This window comes from Camelus bactrianus, chromosome 32, assembly GCF_048773025.1.
Source record: "Camelus bactrianus isolate YW-2024 breed Bactrian camel chromosome 32, ASM4877302v1, whole genome shotgun sequence".
NCBI lineage: Eukaryota > Metazoa > Chordata > Mammalia > Artiodactyla > Camelidae > Camelus > Camelus bactrianus.
The window spans coordinates 22,710,101-22,729,893 of NC_133570.1; the positions used below are offsets into that span (position 1 = coordinate 22,710,101).

Genomic DNA, 19,793 nt, shown 5'->3' on the forward strand with positions numbered 1-19,793 from the left:
GCCAATCCGGCTCTGACAGAGCCCGCCGCGGCAGCCAATCGTAGGCCCGCAGGGCGCTCAGCCTGCACTGCCATTGGGTCCTCATGGAGGGGACCCGCCCCCCAGCTTTCGAGAGTGGCTTCTGGGAGGGGGCTGGAGACACGAGGAGGGTTTTGACTGGTCCACGCTTCCGAGGACTCGCCAATGAATATCAAGCTAAGACTGGGGCGGTGCCCAGCAGAGGGAGAGCAGCTGCGAGCCGCTGCAGGTGAGGGCACCCCTCCCGCGGGCGCTGGGCCCCCTACAGCCGGCTCACCTGACTCACCTGTTCATGAAGCCCCTTAATCCTAGATCCCCAGGCCCTTAATCATGGTCTTTCCTTCGGACCCTGAGCCCGCAGCTGCACGGTTTTGAGTTTGCTCGACCGCTAGATTATGTGGTCACAAGCGCACGCGTCTCAAGCATTCAGTCACCTGGCCCTTCAGTCCCTGGATCCCGGGATTAACTCATCCCTCAGTTACATGGACATTGCCCCCTCTCTGACACTGGGTCACCTCAGCTCCTGGACCTTGGGGTTTCTAGATTCACTGTGCCACTCACTGACCCCTTCCAGGGCAGAATCTCATGGTCACTAGGCTCTTGGACAGCAGAGGGCAGCAGGCATCTGTGGTGTAGAGGATAGTGGCGGTGCTCACCAGAAGCCCTCAAGCTATCTTGGAAACCTGGAGCCCTGGGAGACCAAATGACTGTGAACCAAGCCTGGTCACTGGGTGTCCCAGGTTTCTGACTCACTGCCTTCTCAGAGGACTGTCAGCCCAGCTTCACGGGGGGTGGGAAACTTACACCACTATTTATTCATTCGTGGAACATTCATTCCTGGCCCAGGAACTGGCTCTGGGCTACGTTACCCAGTTGGCTGACTACCTGTGTGCTTGGGGCACCCACAAAGCAGGGAGAAAAATTCATGTTTAATTAAATCATCCAGAATCTTGCAATCAGAAAATCCAGAGTGGAGCCATTTTAATTACAGCAATGGGTTATTTGTGGGGGGGTTGTGTTTATTGTCTTCAGTTTGAATTCCACATGGGAGAAGATGTTTTGATCTTTCCAGCACTTTGAGTGTCTAAAATGCTCATGGTGCGGCCTGGATTTGGTAAATCTTGTGCTTGAGTGGCCTCCAATCCAGGGCAGAGGAGCCAGAGCACAATCTGAATGTGTCCTCTCAGGCACACCAACAAGCATCTCAAACTTAGAATGTTCAAAGCAGAATTCCTGGTCTCCTCCCTCAAACTGCTCCTCTCCAGGCTTCCAAGTCTCAGCAATGGTGCCTCCAGAAGTTACTCAAGCCCAAGACCTGGAATTCATCTTTGATTCTTTAGCACATTCCTCACATCTACCCCAACAGATCTTGATGGCTGTGACTCCAAAACAGATTGTGAGCCATCTCTCCTGTGGCCCCCAACACCACCCTAATCCAAGCCACACCATCTCCCCTTCAGATGTCTACCAGCACTTCCTCAAAGATTTCCCTGCTTCTGATACTCAGCCCTCCCCACAAGACATTCTCCACACAGGAAAGTGATCTTAAAAAGTACAAATCAAACTATATTCAGTATCTTGCAGTAACCTACCATGAAAAGGAATATGGAAATGAATATTTGTATGTATCTGATTGAAACATAATGCTGTACACAAGAAATTGACACAACACTGTAAACTGACTATACCTCAATTAAAAAAAAAATCAGATCACACTGGGTGCCAATGGCTTCCCATTGCACATGGGACCAGAGAATGGGCAGGATATGAACGGTAATCTCTGACAGGCAAAGAAAGGGTTCCAAGTGCAGCAGAGACCCCAGAATTGGAGTCGGGGAAGCCAACATGGCTCTCCCTTGAGGCTCTGGAACCTCATGGCTTCTCTCAGCTGTTCATTATCCTGTCTGCCCCTGCTCACCCCATGGACAGATGCTCAGGGCCCTCCACCTGGAGGCCACAGTTCCTCTGCAGATTCAGATTCTCAAGGGAGGAGGTGATGGACTCAAGCTGGTCCCAGGCACTACTCAGGGTACAGTCTACAGGGGAGGAGGAGTGGTAGCTAGTCTCCAAATATGCCATCTAACAATTCCCTCCCACCCCTGTGGGTGTGAGCTGCCCTTCTCATCAAGCTGCGGAGTCCTTTTCCCATTCCCTTGAATCTGGGCAAGCATTACAATTCGCTTGGACCAGAAGAACGCCACAAAAGTGCTGTTTGGGGACATCCAAGCACAGGCTGCCACAGGGGTGGTGGTTCTTTCTTCCTCCCTCTAGAAAGACAATTCCTGCCCATGCTGTACAAATGTGCAGACCAGACAGACCACTGAACGGCCACGGGCAACAGGGAGAGAGTCGCTGGAAGGGGAGAGGCCATGTGGGATGTTCCAGCCTCAGCCTGGCCCCCAGCTGAAAGCAGCAACCCCACCCCATCCCCCACAAACTACTCTGGCTACACCCCTGCCAGTTGAGGCTATCAAACCGCAGTACCATTACAAATGATGATTTTGTTGGAAGCCACTTAAGTCTTGGTTTGCTACACAGTAACAGATGCCTGGAACAGAAGCTAAGGTGAGCTGTCTCTAGCATCACATTCCAAGGATGCCCAAAGGGGCTGCTCCCACCCCAGGGACTGTCGGTCTCTAGACATGTGCCTCTGAGGTGGGGGCGGGCGCAAATGCTCTTCTTCTTCCTTGAGAGTCCAGGCAGCGAAATGCAGAAGCAAGTGGGTATTGGATGTGCCAATCAACTATGGCCAAATGATACAGCAGTGGGGACGAAAGCAGCTTTTTGGTCTTGTGTGGCAGTGGTGGTGGCAGGGGTTGGCCTTGGGGAAAGGGTGTGAGGAAAGTGTGTGTCCTAAAAGATCCTTGCCACAAGAGCTCTGTGGAAAAATGGGAGTCCCTGACTCCCCACCTTAGGACCCCAGCTCCTCTGACAGGCAATGGGGCATGTCCTCCTCCCCAAATTGCAGGGCGTGGGAGCAGTGTGGAGGGTCCTCCCTGCCTGGCTCCAGAGGGAGGTCTGCACTTGCTGTGTCCTCCCCTGTGGGCCACTAAGTGTGGTCGGGGTGGCTGAGGAGGTCTGGCCTCTACATACCCAGTGGGCTCCAGGGGCAGGGAGCAGGGAGCAGGGGAGAGGTGGAGCTGCTCCCCAGGTGAAGATGCCTGCATGGGAACCAAGAGGCTGCCTGAGGAAGGCAGAAGGGAAGGAGGGTGCTGAACTGGGGGCCCAGGATGGCCCAAGGCTCCAGGAGAATCTTGGAGATGAGACCTGCCAACCCGGGCACCAGCCATGCCCACAGACCCTTCCAGAGAGAGCTGCCCTGCCCAGGGCCATAGCAGAAGGGGTGTCACGTGGCCAGCCTGGGGCAGTCATTCCAGAGCTTGACCAACCAGACCAGCAGCCCCCACATGACCTGGCGGAGGGCATCGAGATCCGGGAGCTGGCCCTGGGAAATACAAGTCTGGAAGACAGGCCCTGGTGGGAGTATCAGGAGAACAGAGATGCACCCTGGCAGAGGAGGAGCCTCAGGCAGCGGGAGCCAGTGTGAGGCATGGAGTGGTGAGGGAGGGGGACCATGAGTCCCCAGCAGCTTGAAGAGCCAGAAGAGGCAGATGGAGTGGAGAAGAGCCAAATGATATGGCAGTGGGGACGAAAGCAGCTTTTGTGGTCCTGTGTGGCCATGAGCAGAGCTTGGAGGTCCTGAGCTCAGAGCACTGGCAGCTGCCATGAAGGCCAGCTCCTTGGGGGCAGAGGTGTGGAGGGGAGGCTGGAATCTCTGACAGGAAAACTGTGCTCCATCAACACGAGCTTTATTTCTCCCACTGGCTCCCCTGAGAGGCTCAGCAGAAACCCCCATGGGTGCCAACACTTCTGACCTCTGCTCTGGGCGGGCTGGCTGGGAAGGTGGCGTCCAGATGGGGCGGGAGGAGCAGGGCATGGAGCGCTTGGCACGGCCCAGGGGCCTCACGGGGGGTCACCGTGGCCTACATCTGCATCTGCCCAGGGGCGGACCTTGACCTCCACTTGAGGTTCCGGGGAGCTGTGGGGCTCGCCCTCACCTCCAAAGAAGTAGTCCTCTTCCTTGTCCTCTTTCTCATCCTCCTCCTCATCCTCCACTTCATCCTCGTCCTCCTCCTCCTTGAGGCTCTGGTTGTCCCCCACGTCCACCGTTTGCCAGGACTGACTGGAGGCCACGCTAGTGTTGGAGAACGTGGACAGCTTGGGCTCTGGCGGCCTTGCAGGCTCCTTCTTCCCAGCTGCCATGCTCTCCTGGGGGGTGAGCAGCCTGGGGCTGGGAGACCGTCTGTCAGGGTGGGGCTCCCTGGCCTTCTCCGGGATCCTGGTGGTCTTGGTGGCCGGCTTGGGCAGCGTGGAGGGGGTTCTCGCGCGATGCCGGTGGGTGCTGTGCTGCGGGGAGGTGTGCCGGGACGAGGGCCCGGACGCCGGCCGAGATTCCTGCTGAGATGCCTGCCATGACGCCTGCTGGCTGCACTCGGCCTCCTCCAGCCTGCGCAGCAGGCAGCTCCAGTCGACCTTGGAGGACAGGTGGATGCGTGAGCCCTTCACCTTCTTGAAGCCCAGGAAGAGGTCCATAAGTGCCTCCGTGACAGGGAAGGAGATGAAGCCCAGCTGCCTGGTGAGGTTCTTCTCAAACTTGTACTTGTAGATGAGCAAGGAGACAGCCTGATCCCTCAGGTAGCTAACCAGCTCCTCCTGCCAGGGGTTGGAGAGGTGGGACCCGGAGGACTCGGACAAGATGGAGGGCAGCAGCTTCTTCTCGGTGAGCTTGTAATTGGGGCTCTGTACAGCAGCCAGGGAGGGAAAGGGAGATATGTCATGCCACTCCTGCCACCTGGGGTGCCCTCCTGCCCAGAGCACCCTCCACGTCACCCATGGGGCTCTGCATGTGGGGCACTCAGAGGGTGGCCTGGCCACATCCCTGCTGCATCCGGTGGGGAGCTGAGCACAGGTGGTGCCCATTGGCCCACCCTCACACGTCCCACCCCATGTCATGCCGACAGGACTGGTGACCTCATGACAGCATCAGCCAAATGGGGGCCTGCACAACCTTTGCCCAGGCAGGGGTTCAGAGGAGGTGGCATGCCTGGGCCTTGATGGGTGAAAGCAGGGCCGGGGACTGTGCTGGGATCCACAGGGTGAGACCACCCACGTCTTCTCTGCACTCTTCCTCCTGAGCTATGCCTTCTGGGCAGGGCCGACACACCGGAGAGCCTTGTCTGTAGCAGCGGGATTAGCAGGAGCTACACCCGGGACACAGGGCCCTACTCTGGGCTCAGGCTGCTGCCCATGAGGGACAGGAGTCTCTCTGCATGGGAGGGCCTCTGAGATTCATATGCAAACGTTACAAAAATACCCAGAATAAAAAATATCCTTTATTCATCTTCGACAATGAGTGGGGCTAGCCACTCATTTAATTCCAGGTCCCAAGAGCTTGTGCCCCATTCAAGTATTCTCCACAGGCTGGGGTGGCAGACCTGGACCTGGGGCACCTGCCAGTGACAGTGGCTGCTAGGAGCGGTGGCCGTAGGAGCCCTTCCACTGCAAACCCATCCCTAAGACCCCAGGCCCCACCCTTGAGGAGGTCACCTCTGGGTGCAGTGCAGCAGGAAGTAGAGACACGCTCCTGCCCCTGGAGGTGAGTGGTGAGAACCTGGGGAGGCAGTGGCAGGAGGAAGGGCGGGGGGAGGCACATGGAACCGTGACCACGGGGGTGGTAGGGGTCTGTCTGGAGGGCACCTCCACCATGATCCCAGGGGCGGGAAGGGTGAGGTGCAGGCTCCGCCAGGGCTGGGCCCTCTGATGGGAGCTTGGGGGCCCAGAATGGGGCATGAGGTGGGGAGTGGGGACCTGAGGGTCTTCTGAGGGTGTCACCTCTAGCCTGAATCTGGTGGCCATTTGAGTACTAGACACAAGGGAACCACCTTCCTTGGGCTTGCCGCTGTGACCCTTGTACTTGAGGCTCTTCCTGTGGTTTATCTTGGGGCTGGAGGCCGTGGTGGGCAGCGAATCATAGGGCTCCTCCCTGTTGGTGGGTGTGGCCACCTTGGAGGTGGACTCAGTGGCAGGCTCCCATTCTGACGGGAAGAGAGGATAGCCATCACGGCGGCAGGCGCTGCTGAGCTTGTCCACTGCCTGCTTCACCACGTTCTGCAGGGCAGGGAAGAGGTGATGCTTGGCCAGGAAGTCCAGGGTCCGATGGGGCTCGCGACCTACATGGTAGCCAGGCAGGTTAAAGGACGCTGGCTGGCTCAGCAAGGACTTGATCTCCTTGTGCAGCTCCCGCTTGAGGAAGAGCAGCTCCCATTCTCGAGGGCCCAGCTCTGACGCTTTGGGTGTGTCCGAGCTGGAGCCCAGCAGACCTGAGACCCAGGACAGTGGCTGCTCTGGGGTCCACTGGCTGCTGGCCTGGCTGCCCAGTGAGTCCCACAGCAGGGAGTCCCTGTGGGAGCAGGGCTGCCCCAGGCCTTTCTGCAGAGAGAGGGGAACTCTCAGAGGCAGGGAGGGCTGGGGTCCAACCCCACCCCACCCTAGACTATGACCCCAGACCTCACCCCTTGGTTCTCCAGCTGCATCAGCCGTCTGAGGCTCTTCTCCAGCAGGAGTTGGTCCTTCACGGGCGGCAGTGGGCCCCAGCCGCGGGGGCCCATGTCACTGTTCCGGCGATAGGAGCCCGGCCAGCCGATGGTGAAGCTACTGTGGGAGTTGGATGTGGAGCTAGAGCAGGATGGGTAATTGTTGGGGCGCCCCATACAGAGGCTGGGCCGGGTACGGTGCCAGTGCACAGTACTGAGGCTGGGCCGAGCGTGCGCCCGCTGTCCACCCCTCGGCACCTCCATTGGGTCCTGCACCTCCACCAGCGGCACCCCGGCCTCTGTCTTCATGGTGGCCATGAGCTCAGTTGCCTTTTCCACCACTGTCTGCAGGCTGTCCAGGACCTGTCCCTCAACAAGGAAGTCCAGGAAGCTCTGGAAGGGTCGAGGGCCCCTGAGGTTCTGGCGGTGGCTGTGGAGCCCTGAACTGCCCCAGAGGCTGTGCATCGATGGTGGCTGTGGCATGGGGCCCAGCTTGGAGGCTTGCCCCATTTCAGGGAGCTGTGGCTTCTTTGGTGGCTGCATGTGAACAGAAAGGCATGTCACCATGGGCAGGGATGCCCGACGGGAGGAGAGGTCCCTGGGGTCCTCCTTGCAACTGGGTGGGGAGTGGGTGCACAGGGGAAGGAACTGGGTTTGGAGTCAGGCAGCTCTGTGTTGGGACCCTGGCTCTGCCAGCTTGAGGCTGTGTGACTGTGGGCACAGTGGCCCCTCCTGAGGCCCAATTTCCTCTCCTGCAAAGTGGGGATCTGTTCAGGGTAACCCTGAACCTTCCCTGGCACATACATTTTACATACAAGTGACCTGGCTGGAGAGTCTGAAAACCCGCTTCTGCCCTTTGTAACAATCCCCAAACCCCTCTAAGCCCTGCCTCCACTGCTGGGCTGCACAGACCACCTGCGGTCCTGAGCCTTGAGCTCCCTAGGGCTGCCTCTGCACCTGGAGCCATAGGCCCTGAGTAGACTCTACACTCCCACTCTGGGGTCCCAGTCCACCATGCCCCTCCCAGGCCACTAAAAGGCCCAGGGAGGACATCACAAGGATATGAGAAAGGGGGGCTGTGATCTGGGGCGCCAGAGCTGGTGGGGAACATGTTGGGGGGCTCAGAGTTGGGAACTGCTGGGCTCACTTACCCGGGAGGCGTAGGTGCTGTGGCCGGCCTCATCGTCGGCCAAATATCCCGAGCGGTAACGGTAGCTGGTCATGGTGCGAGTGGCCTGGCCCGCTGCCCGCCTTTTCTCTCGTCAGTTCCGCGGTGCGTCCACGGATTCCTCTCTGCGCGGGGCGGGGAGATGGCATGAGGGTCCCCCAGGCCTCCATGGGTCTGAGTCTCCGTCCGTCCATTGGCCACTGTGTCAGCGGCCCTGGGGTGCTGTTGTCCCTGGTCCCTGGCTCCCCGTACCCCATGCCCTTCAAGCGTCCAGCTAGTCCTCTGCTTGGAGCACCCTGGGCGTCTGCACACCGTCCACGTCCAGATTCGTAGCGGGTGGGGTCCCCGAGGGCTTCCGCATCCTGTCTCCAACCATCTCTGGGCCTGGTGCGTCCGGACCTCCATCCTCCCGGCCCCTGCGCCCCGGCGTCCGCCCTGGCCGCGGCCGACCCGCTCACCAAATCCGCTCCGCTCTGCTCCGCGGTCTGCGCGCTGATTGCAGGACTGCCACGCAGCTCCGGGCGTCCGCGGGCCTGCTCATTTGCGTGCTACGTCCTGATTGGCTCGCGACGGGCCGCTCGCCCACCGGCTCCCGCGGCACAATGGTTGGGGCGGGGCCCAGGTGGCTCCTCCCCCATCTCGCAGGCCTTGCCCCGCCCACATTCGCAGAAGTAGCGCAGCGGCTGCTGCTGACTCTCTCGGTCCCGCCCGGAGGGGAGACTAAGTCACCAAACCCACGGCCTCCCTCGGTGACGCGAGCACCTTCTCTGGTCGCTGAGTTGTCCTGGGTTCCTGCTCGCGGACTGCTCCTTTCCAGGGTCCTCCCCCCGCCCAGTGTGGACACCCCAGGGTCTATCCCAAGCGCAGTGGAAGGAGTCTCGCTTCAGCCCCCAGCTCTCCTGTGTGTCTCGATCTCTGATCACCTCCTTGTCCTCTGTGAGTGGAGCTGAGCAACCTTCCACATGAGAGTTTGGAGATTAAATCGAATGTTCGTACAACACTCCTTGACCCTGATTAGACATCGTCTGTCTTTACCTCCTCCCCCTCTTGCCCCCTCTGCCCAGGAGACTCTCGTAAAGCAATCCCCTCCCAGGTGTTGCCTCCTAGGAGAAGCCTTCCCAGAGAGTCTGTCCCCCCAACAGAATTACAGCAAATCCCATCCCAGACTCTGCCACGCCATGTTACTTATTTGTCTGTCAGATTGCCCTCCTCTGGGGTAGGAACTGTGGCGCTCACCCCTAATCAGTGATCTTTCTAATACCAGTAGGTGCTCAATAAATGTGAATTTCCTCCTTCCAATCTGCAGACCCTCAGGGTCTCTGGCCTTTCCAGGACCAGCTTCCCAGTGGAGAATGACGGGTGATTAGTTGAAATCCCATGATTTAATAATCACAACTGAGAATGACAGTCCTTATGCCAAGAACTTGGTGAAGGCCTTTTTGAGACCTCCAATTCCTAGAACGCCCCCACAGGGGAGGGTATTATGTTATTCTCAGGCTTAGCTCTGCCTTCTCTTCCCTCTGATCTAGGGGGCAAGCAGGGCTTAGAGGACCAGAGCAGACAAGATATAGGCCAGAGTTCCAGAGGCCAGTCCCAGCTCTATTGCTCCAGGCAGAATCATGTAGGACAAGAAACTTCCGATCTCTCTGAGCCTCAGTTTCCTCATCTGTAAAACAGGAACAACATTACCCATCTCATAGGTTGGACACAAATGCTGCACTTTCCACTGGCAAACTCAAGACAGCCACATCACAGTGAAAACCTGGCTGTCAACCATAGTGACTATTTGTAAGCCGTCGGCAAGGAAAGCTTTCCTGGACCACAGAGGAAAAAGGGAGGCCATGAATGTAGCAACTGTAGCCTGGCACAGAGCTCCAGGTAGAAGCAGAGACTTCTCAAACGAAGCCACTGGTGTACACATTTTCTTTCGTTTTCTTGTTGTTCAGAGGTTTTACAAATCAAGAAAAAGCCTCATCTTAGAAAAATCAGCAAAGGCCAAAATAGACGATTTGCAAAAGAAGAAATGTAACTAGCTAATCGAAACATGAAAAAGTTCATCGTTCCTATCAAGAAAACGAAACACTACAAGAATGAGAACACTGGTGTGATCATTATCTTCTCAAAACAACACAAAAAACTTTGGGGTGGGGGAGTAGGAAACGAGTGTGTTTGCTTAGACAAAATACCGGCAGGACGCGACCCAGAAAGTGAACAGAAACCTTTCCCCTCAGGTTTGATTTTCCGTTTTTCATATTAAACATTTTTTGCAGTCCCTGCAAGTTCCACGCTGCCATAAACCCGGCCGCGGTCCGGGTAGGGCGGGGCACTTCGGGTGGCTGGAGGTTGCAGGGTCCTCCGGAACCAGCAGGAGGCGAAAACAAAGGCTGAGTGCCGGCGCGCGGAGCTCGTGCGTCGGGGCGGAGCCTTGGGCCGCGTCCAGGGCGGGGCCTGGGCCGTCCCGCCCGCGCCCTTCGGCCGCGAGCCGGCGGCGGGGACACGATGGCCCGACCCCGCGTGCGGCTGGTGGTCACGGCGGACGACTTTGGCTACTGCCCGAGGCGCGACGAGGGCATCGTAGAAGCCTTCCTAGCGGGGGCTGTGACCAGCGTGTCCCTGCTGGTGAACGGCGCAGCGGCCGAGAGCGCGGCTGAGCTGGCCCGCAGGTGAGCGGCAGCCCCCCTGCAGGGTTCGAGCGGACTTGGGGGCCGCAGCCCCCCGCCTTCCGTGCTCCCGCTCCCGCTCGCGCTACGCCCGCAGGCACAGAATCCCCACGGGCCTCCACGCCAACCTATCCGAGGGCCTTCCAGTGGGCCCGGCTCGCCATGGCGTTTCGTCGCTGCTCGGCCCCGAAGGCTTCTTTCTCGGCAAGATGGGATTCCGAAAGGCGGTGGCGGCTGGAGACGTGGTCTTGACGCAGGTGCGGAGGTGCGGCTGCAGGAAGATGCTCGCGGTGACCTCCCCAGGGCTCCTCCCCGAGGGCACCGTGCAGTTTTTCTGGGCGGAAGCTGCTGTGGATGCCTCCCTTGGTTCAGATACTGGTGCGGTCACAGGGGAGGACATGGAGGCGCTCCTCCTCTGTAGCTGCTCTTGGACGTTCAAGGTGCCTACCTCTCTCTCCCTCCAGGTGCGGGAAGAGCTGGAGGCCCAGTTGAGCCGCTTCCGGGAATTACTGGGCAGGGACCCTACTCACGTGGACGGGCACCAGCATGTGCACGTGCTCCCAGGTGCGTGGGTTGGTGCTTCCAGGCCGGGACGCCGGTATGCAGCAGGTGCCTCTCCCTGACTCCTCCCCGCCCGCAGGCGTGTGCCAAGTGTTCGCTGAGGCGTTGCAGACCTGCGGGGTGAGCTTCACGAGGCTGCCGCTGGAGCGCGGAGTGGGAGGCTGCGCCTGGCTCGAGGCCCCAGCGCGTTCTTTCGCCAGCGCCGTGGAGCGAGATGCCCGGGCTGCCATGGGCCCATTCGCCCACCATGGCCTGCGGTAAGGCCCCCTGACCCCTACCTGGCCCAGGTCCCAGTGCGTCCAGCCGGCTGTCCATTGGCCAGCCATACCTGTTTCTCAACATCGAAGGGGGTTCAGGCGTCCACCAGCGTTGTCTCCACCCCAGATCCACCTGGCCCCCGGCCTAGCTCTGCCCATCGTGGTCCTGCCACCCTGCCCGCTGATGCCTAGGCATCCACAGGTGGACCGATGCCTTCGTGGGCCTGAGCACCTGTGGCCGGCACATGTCTGCTCACCGGGTGTCAGGGGCGCTGGCTCGAGCCCTGGAAGGTATACCTATGAGCCATGCCCCCACAGCCGAGCTGATGACGCACCCTGGCTACCCGAGTGTGCCTCCTGCTGGGGGCTGCGGGGAGGGTCCTGACGCCTTTTCCTGCTCTTGGGAGCGGCTGCACGAGCTGCGCGTCCTCACAGCGCCGGCGCTGCGGGCCCAGCTTGCCAAGGACGGGGTGGAGCTCTGTGCCCTCGACAACCTAGACTCCAAGAGGCCCCAAGAGGAGACCCCTGGTGAAGCCATTCTGGAAACGTTTCTGGAGCCCTCCCCACCATGACCGTGGCAGACAGCCAAGCATTAATGTCTCTTTGTGCCCAGGAAGGGAACCAGGTCCCAGAGCAGTCTCTGAGACTTCCCTGGATGCTGCCACCTCTGTGTCCAGGTCCTCAGGCTAAGAGTGGTGGCAGAACTTCCAAGAGCCCTCAGGCTGCCACTGGGCCTGGGGCCTGCCAAGAGCTGGGGGCCTTGTAAGCATCTTCCCTGTTTGGGTGAACTGGGCAGAGATGGGTATGTTAATAAAGTAAGATGTGTCTTGGAAACTTGGGTGTTTACATACTGTGCCCAGGAAACCTTCTCAGACACAAGGACACGAAGCAGCTCCTTTGGGGTGCACCGAGGTCACTACTCTGGAAGAGATCTGCAAATGTGCCCCACTTCTGTCGTTGCTCATGCTTAGGTGCTCTTCATTCTTTTTTTGGGGGGATTTGGAAGAAGAAAATCTCACCAGGCTACTTTTTGGGAGGTATATTATAATCTCAATTCTGATTTTAAAAGACATCACCTGTTCTAAGGAAGTAGCAAGCAGCCCTTGCCACCCTAGGGGACAGGTCTGAGGAGGTCTTGCAAGCTTGCATGAGTGTTTATGTTCTTCCAGGAGGGATGGTCTTCTGTGAAGGTGGGATCCCTCGTGCTGGGTGGATGCCCCGGGGGTGGGGCTCCCATGTGGCCTGGATCAGGGAGCTGCAGGGAGCAGATGGTTCACCACGTGGTCCTCCTTATCTCCTGTCATCTCACATCACACCTTTGCCCAGGCACCTGTGTCCCCATTTTGCAGACCTCGAGATGGGAGTGGCAGAGCAGGGCTCTGAAGCTGCCTGTTCATTTGTGTGTCATGCATTGGGCCCTGGTCTTTGCCAAGCGTGGAACCAGGGGCAGAAGAGCCCTCTGGAGCTTTCTGAATGGGTGAGGGTAGGATCCTTACCTCCTTTTCCCCTCCACCCACGCCCCGTCCTGACCGGTGGTTTCACCCCCTTTCTGGCTCCATCCTCTACCATGCCCTCTGACCTTGCCTCCTCCAGTCCGAGCCCTTTCCTCTTACCTTTCATCAAGGGCTATGAACTGGAGTCTTCGGTGAGTCTGGCCCTTGCTGTGGCCTCGCCCTTGCCTCCTGGCTTCAGCCACCTGGAGTCCTGCAGGCTGCTGGCTGGAGCTGGGTGGGGGAGGCCTGAGGGCAGCACAGAGGCACTCCCCCCGCCACGAGGTGGGGGTCCCCTGTTCCGAGAGGAGGGGGTGGCTGGCTGTGTGGCTCTGGGGCCCAGGAGAGAGGCGTGGGTGACGGGCGACTTGAGGGTCTGCACAGATGTTGGATGAAGCTGGGGGGGGGGGCTGCTGTCACCCAGGGAGCAAGGGAGGGACGAGCAAAGGTGAGGGCCCCAACCAGCCCTCAACTGTGGGCATTTAAGTGTGGAGAGGAGAGGGGACATGGCCACGCTGGTAGGATAATCAGGAGGCGGAAGTCCACCTCGCCGTGGAGGGAAGGTGACGGGCGGCAGAGGGTCACAGGCCGCACGGGGACTCTGGTGGGCTGCTCACTGGTGTCCCAGGGGAGATGGAGTATTTCTCACTGTGCACTGGGTGGCCCAGCCCAGGGTCTGCTCCAGGCCAGGCCAGGGATGGGAGCTGGGACACAGCCTGTAAGGAGCTCATTGGCTGGGACACACCTGGGGACAGTCGTGTGACCTGGGCTGCAGTGGGAGGTGGGAACACACAGCAAAGGGTGGGATGCAGCCAGGATGAGGCAGAGTATGCTCTCAGAGCAAGTCACTCCCCTCCCCCAGCTTTGGCTGTGGCCTCTGCAGCGGGAGGTGGTCTTCTACTCAGAGCCTCCGAGGCCTGCCTGCTGCTCCCAGGAGCCTGGCTGCCAGCACACGGAAAATCAGCAGCTTCCCAACTGCGGCCCGGGCCAGACATGTGCCACGTGGAGGTCAGACCTTCAGCTGGACCCTGTGTGCGTAAAGGAAGCAGGAGAGCAGGCAGAGCCAGTGCAGCAGGGCAGCTCCGGCTGTGCCTTGGACCAGGTTGGGAGGGCTGCCCTGCAGGGTCGGGAGCGGAGGGACTGCCAAATGAAGAATGAGAGCTGGGCTGAGGCCGCATCCTGTGGACTCAGCAATGGGGAGTCCAGGGTCCTGGCCAGAGGCACCCCGGGGGCAGGAGGGCGCTGGGAGCCTGGCTGAGGTGACAGAGTAGATGTATGTTTCACACTGAACAAGGAACAGAGTGAGGAAGGGGAGAGAACACTGGCCACTGGGTTGAGGAAGTTGAGGGTCTCACAGGCCTCTGGCTTTGGGGAGTGGGCTGCCCTAAGTCACAGGGGATGGAGAGCTAGGACCAGGACAGCACCGACTGATGGTCAAAGGAAGGCCCCAAGCTTCCTTGCCGCCTGGTGAAACGACACCCCAGGAAATTCCCCCTCGGACGTGCCGACCCAGCTGTCAGGCTCTCAGCTAGTGTCAAACACCAAGCAGGGGACTCGGTTGATAATAAAAAATAAGTGTTGGGGCCCTGGCCAGGCCTGGTGCTGAGTCAGCATTACCCACAGTCCCTGGAAAGGGAGGTGGGTGGGGCTGGAGCTATTCAAGGAAATGGTCTCGCCCCTCCCTTGGACACACCCTCCTCAGTTCCCTGACCTCCGTCAGGACAGCGCCTTCCCCGGGGCCCAAGCCTGCTGTGTTAGATGTGGCTGAAGTGATCCATGTACACAGAGGTCACTGTCCCCTTCCCAGCACCAGAGGGTCACTCTGCAGCCCTTCTGCTCCCCTTGGGGGGGGCCAGAACACCTCTGTGTGCCTCTTTTGGAGGCTGGGTGTGGGGAGAGAGGAGCAAGCAGGAACTGCCCAAGGGCCCCAGGCCCTGGCCCGTACCCAGTAAGGAAGAAACCCACACAACAGACCAGAGTCTGAGAGCGTTTTTATTAAGGGCAGCAGAGCGGGTCGCAGCATCTTAGAAAGCCTAGTTCCCACCGTGGGGGGAGAGGCGGGGCCCCCGCGCTTCGAGGAACCCAACCCGGGAGCGTGAATCCCTGAGTGGGCCCGGCCAGGCTGTGCTTGACAGCTCTCCCCTCCTCCAGAGGACCCAGCTGTCTGGACGTGGAGCAGCAAGGCTGCCTGTGGGCTTGGTGGGTGCCCGCAAGGGCTCCTCGGCCACTGCCCGCTGCGGGAGCAGGCACCAGGCCCGCAGAAGGGACCACACGCTGCCTCGCTCTCGGAGGCCAGGCCTCTGCTGATGGGGCAAACCTCAGGCTGCAATGCAGGAGGCTGCTGGCTTTGACCACGGTGGCCATCCTCCCATGGCGAGCAGAGAAGGGAGGGGGTGACAGGCGGGCAGAGCTACGCGGGTGGAGATACGAAGCAATGTGACAGTTTCCAAGAATGGCAATATTTCTGGATTCAGAGAAGCAACGAGAACAAATGGTGGCTTATTTGGACAGCTTCCGACAGAAATTGGCATTTTATTACAAATCTGCATGTGAGTGAAATACAGTCCAGCGTCACCTCTCTGCCAATGAAGAGACAGACGTGGGTGGACGCCTGGCCCAGCGCCCTTGCCTTCCTGGGCACAGGGACTCCAGAACCTGCCTGTTGCGTACCGAGGACTAAAGAAGCCGAGTTCATGACACTCCGCAGGCCACGCGCCTGGACACCTGAGCAGCACCAGGTGGCCTGACCTGCCATCGCTCCCACTTCTGCACAGGGAAAGCCAAGCTGCCACACAGGTCTGCAAGCCCCAGAGACACCTTGCGGTTCAGAACTAAAATTATAACAGGAAGCAAAGGCTCTTGAAGTCATCTTCTCCACAGGATCCAGCCCCCTAAGAGCCAGATGGGAAGCCACCAGTGGCAGAAGTGGAATTGGTGACACCCGGTGTTTGGACCACTGGCTTCCTCTAGGTGTCAGTGACAAGACTCTACTCTTTCAGGGATAGTCCCACTTGCTTTGAAAAGACATGAACATTCAAATCCTTACAAGTTCATCTGATGATAAATTCTAAGGTCAATTTTTATTTCTACAAAAGAAGGCAGTCAAAACAATATAAAACATGTCAAGGATATTACTGAGTGAGCTTCAAGTGCAGCTTGACTCTGCGAAGGCCGGGAGTCCAAAGGGAGGGAGGCTGGCCTGTTCCTGGGCTGGGCCAGTGACAGCGGAGTCGCCAGAGAGTCAGACCATGCTGAGGAAGGGCTGCGGTGGGGCAGCTGCACTGGGGAGTCGGAGAGTGCGCCCCGCGCTCTGTTGGATGGACACACGTTGGATGGAGCTCGGTGACAGGCGAGTGTGGAATTTCAAACGGACATTCTGGCTTTAGCGCTGTCTGCAAGCACCCGGGCATCTTCCAGAACGGCTGCGGGGAGGTGCGCCAACCTGTGGCCTGGGGAGACTCTCTGGTGAGAAATTCCACCCACAAGTGCTCTGTCCTCTGACTGGCAGGCCCCCGGGTGGCCGCAGCCCTGGTCCGGGGGGTCGCCCTCAGCAGACCAGCCCGGCTGGAGTTCCATCACGACGTGGACTTCAGGGTCTGCCCATTTGGTGAGCGTTACTGTGGTGACATTAGCCAGAGTTTACAGAAGAGCTGAGCCTCCCTTTCCATGGCTTTTTTGGGGGAGGGGCAGGGGAGTGGAAGTGGTTGGTTGCTTGTTTTTTTAATTTTTTAAAAGGATGTTATAAACTGGAAGCAAGAGAATTTGAACCGACTCCCAGAGCAGGCGGTGCAATGTGGAGAGAGAAGCCCCTAACACCGGCACAGTCTCTTCTGTGGGAGATGGGGCCTGGGTCCGAGGAGTGAGTGAAAAATAAACTAAATGCAAGAAAGTGGGAGTTGCAAGGGGAGGGGAAGAAGGGGAACCACAACCTTTTTTTTTTTCCTTTTTCTTTTTTAAAACCTTACGGGCTAAATGTAAATTGAAGATTCTGGATAAATTTGGACAGGAAAAGAAACACCATTCTTTTAAAGTAGATTGAAGCAGTGATTTTTTAAAACAAAGAAAGCAGAACTAGAACATCTTAAATTTTTAATCCTTTCTTTACAGGTTACCTAGACCACTTCTGATTAAGAAAACTGTAGAAAGTTAGTAACTGCCACAAGCGAACGCCAGGCGGCGGCCCGAGTCAGCCTCCAGAGTCCTGCTTTGCGGGGTTCTGAATGCACTGCTCGGGGTCTCTGCGCACACTCGCTGGGGTCAATCGCGGCAGATTTTAGTCCACAGGTCGCTTTTCCCCATATTTCTTTGTAAACTCTTCAGCGTTCTTACAGAATTTTTTACGGTCCTTAGAGTATTCTTCAGCTAGGTCAGCCCGGAGTGGGTGCTCGGGCTGGGGGTCGTTCACCAGTGCTATGAGGGACTGGATGACTGCCAAGAAAAGGACAAGCACTGCTGGTTAGGACGCTCAGAAGGGGCACAGCAAGACCTGCAGCTCCGGTCAAACCTGACTTTCATCTCCATGCTTTGCAGACATAGCGGCCTCCCACTCACCTGAAATTCTAACCGCCAGCACTCAGCCCATCCTTCTTCTGAGAGAAGGAGTGATGGATGACAAACAGCCAGCACCACAGTGGACAGCGAACTGTACAGTGATGCTGCGTCCTCCTCCTCCTTCTCCAGGGAGCCTTCTTGTACTGACACACGGGGGATGACCCAGTCCCCACTCCCGACTCTCTCCTGAACTCTGGGGACTCAGGCCCAGCACTGACAGCCTGACTCCCTCTCAAGTGAAGTTTCTCCGGGGCAGGGACCAGGTAGCGTGCCCAACACCAGTCAGCTCAAGGACTTTCTATCATGGTGCCCTGAGTGATTGTGACAGGAAGGGTGTGTGACAGGCCTGCGCCATGTACATGCATGAGCCCACCCTGAGCAGCGAGAAAGGTTCATGTGACCACCCTGTCTAATCACTGGGTGGGGCACAAACCATCCATTCCCAAGGCAGATGTCACGTGCTCCCTAAAGGGCAGTAAGACCCAGAGGTGCTGGAGGGCAAGCCCAGAGGTGAGGGGGAGGGGAGCACAGAAGGTCCAGGGGCCCCAGCCTCCTCAGAAGTAGGGAGCACGCAGCCACCACGCTTCTCACATCCGTGTCCCTCACTCACCTGACCCCCATCAGGATCAGCACCCTCACTGTCCCAGCAGAAAGGCCTCACGCCGAAGCCAGATTCCTTTCTGGGAGCGCATGCCTGTCAGTCACCCCAGCATCACAAGAAATTGACTAGAAACACTGTTTGTCCCATTTCTCCTTCTTTGCTGCATATCCACATGGAGCCCAAATGATTGCTTACTTGACGCAGTTTTTTAAATCAAAAAATATTTTTACAAGGAAGGCAGGGGAGGGAATAGCTCAGTGGTAGAGTGTGTGCTTAGCAAGCACAAGGTCCTGGTCCAATCCCCAGCACCTCCATTAAAGTCATTTTTTTTTAAAGGCAAATGCACACCATATTACCTCATAGGGCTGTGAAAATGATTTATTTATTTACTTGTTTTGTTGTGGGGAGATAATTAGGCTTTAATTAATTATTTTTAATGGAGGCATTGGGGATTGAACCCAGGATCTTGTGCATGCTAAGCACACGCTCTACCCCTGAGCTATCCCCAGCTATCCCCTCCCCCCATTAAAATAAGATTTAAAAAAACAAGGAAAATAAATGTTAGTAACACTCATGGAAAATCACTTTCACTTGCCATAACTGAAAGCACCTAAGGCTGCTCTTGTGCAGCAGGGACACCCCTGCCTGAGAAGCATGCTCTTCCAGGAGCTGCCCCGGCTCACCGCCTCCAAGACCCTCCACTGCACACCTAGCCGTGAGACGGTTCCATTTCAACTTCTGGGAAATCTGAACCACCTTTGCCTTTCAGCATAAATAGGCGGCTTCTTGTCCCTCTACTGGATTAGAAATGGTTCAACAGCAGAAATGACACCGGTAAGTTTTCCAGTTTTCCCTCGTATGGAGACTCAAGGCTCTCTCCTGCTTACTATGCCCATCTTAGCACCTAATGTTAAGAGCATAAAACCCTTTCTTAATCACTAAGACTTGCTTTTCAAAAGATACTCACTTTGCAAGTTTGCAATTTGTCTAATTCTTTTCTGAGAACTTGCACTTATTTGATCAAGTCTAAGTATTTTCAAGTTTATTTAGTAGTTCTGATGAGTATTTCATTCTTTCTTGGTTCCTTTGGGAGCTAAACTCTAATAAATCCTGCTGAGCTCAGCCTGGTTTGCCAGTAGAACACTGACAGCTGAGAGCGCTTCCTGAGCCGTGGCCGTGGCCTGGCCCATTCCCTACACAGGACAGCGCGCTCATCACATAGTCCAGCCTGGGCTTCCTGCTCTCACCCTGAAGCACTTTTCCTCCTCCAAAGTGTAGGGGCTTAGACACATTATCAGAACTTACCTCCTTTCTCATTGCATATGAGCAGAGAATAAGCCTATAAAGGTTCCTGTTTTTGTTCTTTCTGATAGCTCCTTTGTGATGGGGGATGTAAACAATACCTGTAATTTCCCCCTTTTCATGGCGATCCAGTGGGCTCCCTCCTCACAGAGTAATCTGTGAGGTGTACCTTCCTCATCTGCTGTGCAATGTCTTCCATGGAATGTGATACAAAATATAAGCTTATGAATCTTATCCTTGAGTTTGTTATATTTTTTCAGTCCTCTTTCTAAATCTTATCTACTTGATTTGTTATAATAGGGTATGGGGGACTAAACATTCCACTTATGAATTATTTGATTTTTCTTTTCATCTAATTGTGTTGCTGTGTTGTTTGGTACATAGAGAGGTCAGTATTACACTGGCTTTTCCACTGACTGTATTTCAAACACAAATCTCATTCAACCACCAAACAAAGCCGCTGCTCTGTTGCTCATGTCTACCAGAACCAGACAGTGCTGAGCACAACTGTTTTTACATTCTCTCTTCTGGTACTACTACTGCCAGCTCCTACCACCTTTCTGTTTGATATAGTTTTGCCTATTTTCTTGAC

The 19,793-nt window shown here is 57.1% G+C and overlaps 3 protein-coding genes across 7 annotated transcripts in view; 1 reads left to right on the forward strand and 2 right to left on the reverse strand.

The window, feature by feature from the left end:
* Nucleotides 1-3,806: 3,806 nt before the first annotated feature.
* On the reverse strand, nucleotides 3,807-8,810 carry CCDC116 (coiled-coil domain containing 116). The gene is made up of 4 exons (XM_074356112.1): nucleotides 7,763-8,810; nucleotides 6,591-7,148; nucleotides 5,911-6,507; nucleotides 3,807-4,818 (listed from the first exon to the last, which is right to left on the reverse strand). Exons 1-4 carry the CDS (start codon nucleotides 7,832-7,834, stop codon nucleotides 3,982-3,984), a joined length of 2,064 nt encoding a protein of 687 aa, XP_074212213.1. The 5' UTR covers nucleotides 7,835-8,810; the 3' UTR covers nucleotides 3,807-3,981.
* Nucleotides 8,811-10,117: 1,307 nt separating this feature from the next.
* YDJC (YdjC chitooligosaccharide deacetylase homolog) lies at nucleotides 10,118-12,091 on the forward strand. 4 transcript variants are annotated; one of them, XM_074356618.1, is made up of 5 exons: nucleotides 10,118-10,442; nucleotides 10,537-10,696; nucleotides 10,904-11,003; nucleotides 11,080-11,257; nucleotides 11,693-12,091. In XM_074356618.1, exons 1-5 carry the CDS (start codon nucleotides 10,279-10,281, stop codon nucleotides 11,787-11,789), a joined length of 699 nt encoding a protein of 232 aa, XP_074212719.1. In that variant the 5' UTR covers nucleotides 10,118-10,278; the 3' UTR covers nucleotides 11,790-12,091. The 4 variants fall into 4 exon arrangements, with proteins under 4 accessions (XP_074212719.1, XP_074212720.1, XP_074212721.1 ...); XM_074356619.1 differs by having other exon boundaries at nucleotides 10,126-10,442; nucleotides 11,576-11,784; XM_074356620.1 differs by lacking the exon at nucleotides 11,693-12,091 and adding an exon at nucleotides 11,385-11,602 and having other exon boundaries at nucleotides 10,129-10,442.
* A 2,630-nt stretch (nucleotides 12,092-14,721) lies between these two features.
* UBE2L3 (ubiquitin conjugating enzyme E2 L3) overlaps nucleotides 14,722-19,793 on the reverse strand; it is a 36,466-nt gene continuing 31,394 nt past the window's right edge. For both annotated transcript variants that reach the window (XM_074356622.1, XM_074356621.1), the window contains one exon: nucleotides 14,722-17,175. In XM_074356622.1, the coding sequence (XP_074212723.1) occupies nucleotides 17,021-17,175 (155 nt within the window). In that variant the 3' untranslated portion in view covers nucleotides 14,722-17,020. The remainder of the gene's footprint in view (nucleotides 17,176-19,793) is intronic.